General features: G+C 51.1%; 1 protein-coding gene across 1 annotated transcript; it reads left to right on the top strand.

Annotated features, from left to right (window-relative positions):
* Positions 1–963: 963 nt before the first annotated feature.
* On the top strand, positions 964–1713 carry LOC104989439 (myeloid-associated differentiation marker-like). Its single transcript, XM_010841119.1, has one exon. The coding sequence runs from the start codon at positions 964–966 to the stop codon at positions 1711–1713; it is 750 nt and encodes a 249-aa protein (XP_010839421.1).
* The last annotated feature ends 1815 nt before the right edge of the window (positions 1714–3528 follow it).

Below are 3528 nucleotides of genomic sequence, written 5' to 3'. Positions count from 1 at the left end.
AGAGCAAAGAATACACCCAAACAGGTGGGAAGGGGGCTCCTGGGACCCACACCCCTCTACTCACTCAGTCAAGAGCTCCATGCTCCTTCAGAGGCCAGTTTCCTTCTCTTAACAGAAAGAGAAAGCCCCCTGTGAGCAAGGAGTGGGGAGGGTCAGGGCTACTTCCTGAAACGAGCAAGTTCGGCAGCTGCTGGAAAAGACCTATAGATCTTCCTGGGAATAGCTGGCACTCCACCTTATCTTCCCAGTGGCACTCTGCCCCTTGCTCTAGGAAGAAAGGGAGGGGCTGGAGATTTGGGGACCTGACTCCTGCCTGGACACTCAACATTGTCCCCCAAGTCAGGCCCAGCTGCTTGTCGCTGAAGAAGCCAATACAGAGAGCTAAGTCTTGGGTTTAAGAAAAGTAGCTTATCTTAAGGAAGCCGGCAAGAAGGTGTTTTACTGCCCAGAAGAATCAACTCCCAGCACAGCAAGGCTCAGCTGGGATTTATACAAGGAGGGAAGCAGGAAACGGCTGCAGGCTGCATGCCTGGGGTGCGCTGTGCTTCTATTTTGGGGACTTTACATTAACCCCTGGGCCGCCTTGCTGGATTGAGAAGGTGAGTGTGGTCCTTACTTTGTTCAGATCAGCACATCAGTTCTAGGTGTCAGTGGTTGTATATTTTCTAGAGAAAAAAAGAATTGAGGCAGAAACAGAGCTTAACTGGCCAAGCAAAACTGAAACCAGAAAACATCAAACTCTGTTGAAGTACTCATAAGTCTTTGGTTGAGAAACAAGCAAGGTTACAAACGGGTGCCGCTGACCTGCCTGACCACCATGATCACCATGTGCCCATCCTCAGGCCTGGGCACCAAGCCCATCATGGGCTTCTTCCTCCACTTGGGGCATCTGCTCTCCACCTGTGTGCCCTTCTCGCTGGGGGCCAGTGAAGACACTCTGAAGGGAACGTAATTAACTGGTGCATGTTCATCTGGTGCATCTGGTTCACCGTGACCCTCACCATCTTCATAGTGGAATTCTGTGAGCTCCGGTCCCGCCTCCCCTTCTCCTGGGGTGGCTTTCTCTGTGCCCATGCCTTTTACTTCTCTATCACCTGCCTCTCAAAGACCATCATCTTCGGCGCCACCTACATCAAGTTCTTGCCTCCAGGCTCTGCCCAGAACAGGGTCATCACTGCCACTGCATTCGCCTTCGTGACTGCTGTTCTCTATGCCATTGAAGCGTTCTGGATCATATCCAGCCTGGAGGCATGGTCTGGTTCAAGCCAGCCTTCCCGGGCCTGCGCAGGAGGGCAGAGAACTATGCTGACTGGCTCATCATCGCCTTCATCAGCAGCCCCCACCAGTATCAGCATCAGCCAGCCCTACGTTCGTGGTTGTGTACTTCATATGCTTCCTCCTGGAAGGAGCTGTGAACTTCATAGTGAAGCGTTTTGTTCGAGTCAAAGACAAAAAGCTCTGTTCCCTACCTGTATCCTGTCTGAGCAGACGGTACTCTCTGTGCTCCTCTACCCTAGTGCTCTGGTCCTCTGTCAGCTCCACCAGTTCAATAAGAAGCCTGATGGGCAGCCCCAGTGGTCCAGTGATGTGAGCTGCAGCAACAGACACACCTGCTTGGCGTGCGGCTGGGACCAGCGGCTGGCTGTGGCCGTCCTATCCAGCTGCTGCTTGATGTGGCTGACACTGAGTGCCTGGACTGTGAGGCTATTGTAGGGACTAAGAATGCACTTTCTAAATGAGAGGTGTTCTTTATAGAGCTCTGACATCCTCTGATGCCCTCTTCCTGGCCCCCCTCTCCCTTCTCACATCCTTCTCCATGCATCTCACTCTCTTTTGTGTTCCTTCCCACCTTCTGCTCTGTCTTTGTCCTGTTTGGTGTTTGCTCACATTCTGTTTTGCCTTTCTCTTGCTTCTCTCATCTATTCTACACTTTCTGCTTTTTGCCCCTTTTCTGGTCATCCTTGGCTTTCCCATCTCCTGTGTCCTGACCACCTCCCCCATTTTCCTTCTTCTGATCCATCAGGACCTGAGACCCCTTCCTTCTCTGCCCACTGCCTCCTAAGGTGCTGACTCCACATCACACAGCCCTCTGTGCAGCTGTTCACACCCTGGGCCTCTGGAGGGGCCTCGTTGCCAAGCAAGTCTGTCTCACTGGGGGTGTCTTAGTTGGTGTGTGTGTGTGTTGGAAGGAGGCTGGGGTTGGGGGTGAGTACCAAGGGATATGGCCCACTTCTCCCCAGCGGATGGGATATACTGTCCACCACTCCTTTAAGTTAAACAAAAGTCTGTGCAGGTCAGTAATTTCCAGTGGGAGGAGTCTTGAAGCAGAGATCCTGGTCCCTAGGCCCCAGCTGGTGGTTGGCCCCATCTGACATTGGCTCCAGAATTTTTCCAAGCTTACTGAAACCCACGGCCAGCAGAGCCCATCTTAAAGGAAGCAAAGGCTGAATGCCTCCCCATCCAACTACTCTCTGGGGAATCAAAGTAGGACCTGGTGAATGAACCCCAGAGTCTTGAAGACACCTGCCTGCAGAGTTGGTGAGGGGCAGCGATGTGGCCTTCCTACCTCAGTGATCAAAACAGCAGGTTTTGCCTCTGAAGGGAGAAGGGCATCGCCATTGCCAGCATTAAAGGTGATGTTAGCCTGGGTGTTATAGTTTTCTTAATTTTTATTGTCTCAAGGGCAAAAATTACTGGTTGACTATATTTTTGCATGGAAAGTTTCTATTCAAAACTTTGTTGATGGGTGGTGTTGGATGGCTGGGTATTGCTGATGCCACAGTCGAGGAAACTGTGTTGCTTGAGTTTGTGCTGCACAGACATGTGTTTCTATGTGTCAGCTGTTTTCTCATGCTGCCTCCTGCTTCTCTAGGACCCACATATAATATAATCTAAATAAATGTAAATATACATGGATTTCTTAATTCTCTGGAATTTCTGGATACCATCACCCCTGCTATCAATCATAGATGAAGCCTTGCCCTTTCTCCTACAACTGTAATGCTCTTTTTTAACCTCAATACAAAGATAAAAGAAAAAAACCCACAAACTTGACATATCTAATTGCCCAAATTTTCTCAGAGCTGGGAAGGATGCAGGAGATTTTTATTCTGATGAAAGCCCCCATCTCCGGGAGCCCTTCCCAATGTCTCCCCACACGCACCTTCCCCGGGCCCTGGGGGCATGGCCCAGCCCAAGACAACTAGCAGTTGTGTCCCCAACACTAGACTTTCTGTCCCCTTAGCTCTTAAAGGACGAGACACCGGAGAACTGTATTTAAAGGTGTGTCCCTGCGTGCATGCCCAGCGCGTTTGCCTGTGTATGTGCCTGTATGTCTGTGCTCACAGGTGCATTTGGACCAGCAGCCTTTATAATAACTGGTGGCCAGGAAGCCACCCTTATTGTGTTCAGTCTCGTTTCTCAGCCACAAACCACAGAGCCCAGCATCCTGGAGTCACCAGACTGGAGGAGTTAGTCATCAGAGCTGTGGTGGGCAGGGGAGGGGGTGGGACAGGGGAAGGCCCCCCT

Source organism: Bison bison, unplaced genomic scaffold, assembly GCF_000754665.1.
Source record: "Bison bison bison isolate TAMUID 2011002044 unplaced genomic scaffold, Bison_UMD1.0 scf7180017864155, whole genome shotgun sequence".
NCBI lineage: Eukaryota > Metazoa > Chordata > Mammalia > Artiodactyla > Bovidae > Bison > Bison bison.
Note: the sequence above shows the minus strand (reverse complement) of the source record. Positions and strands in the feature narration are given on the sequence as shown.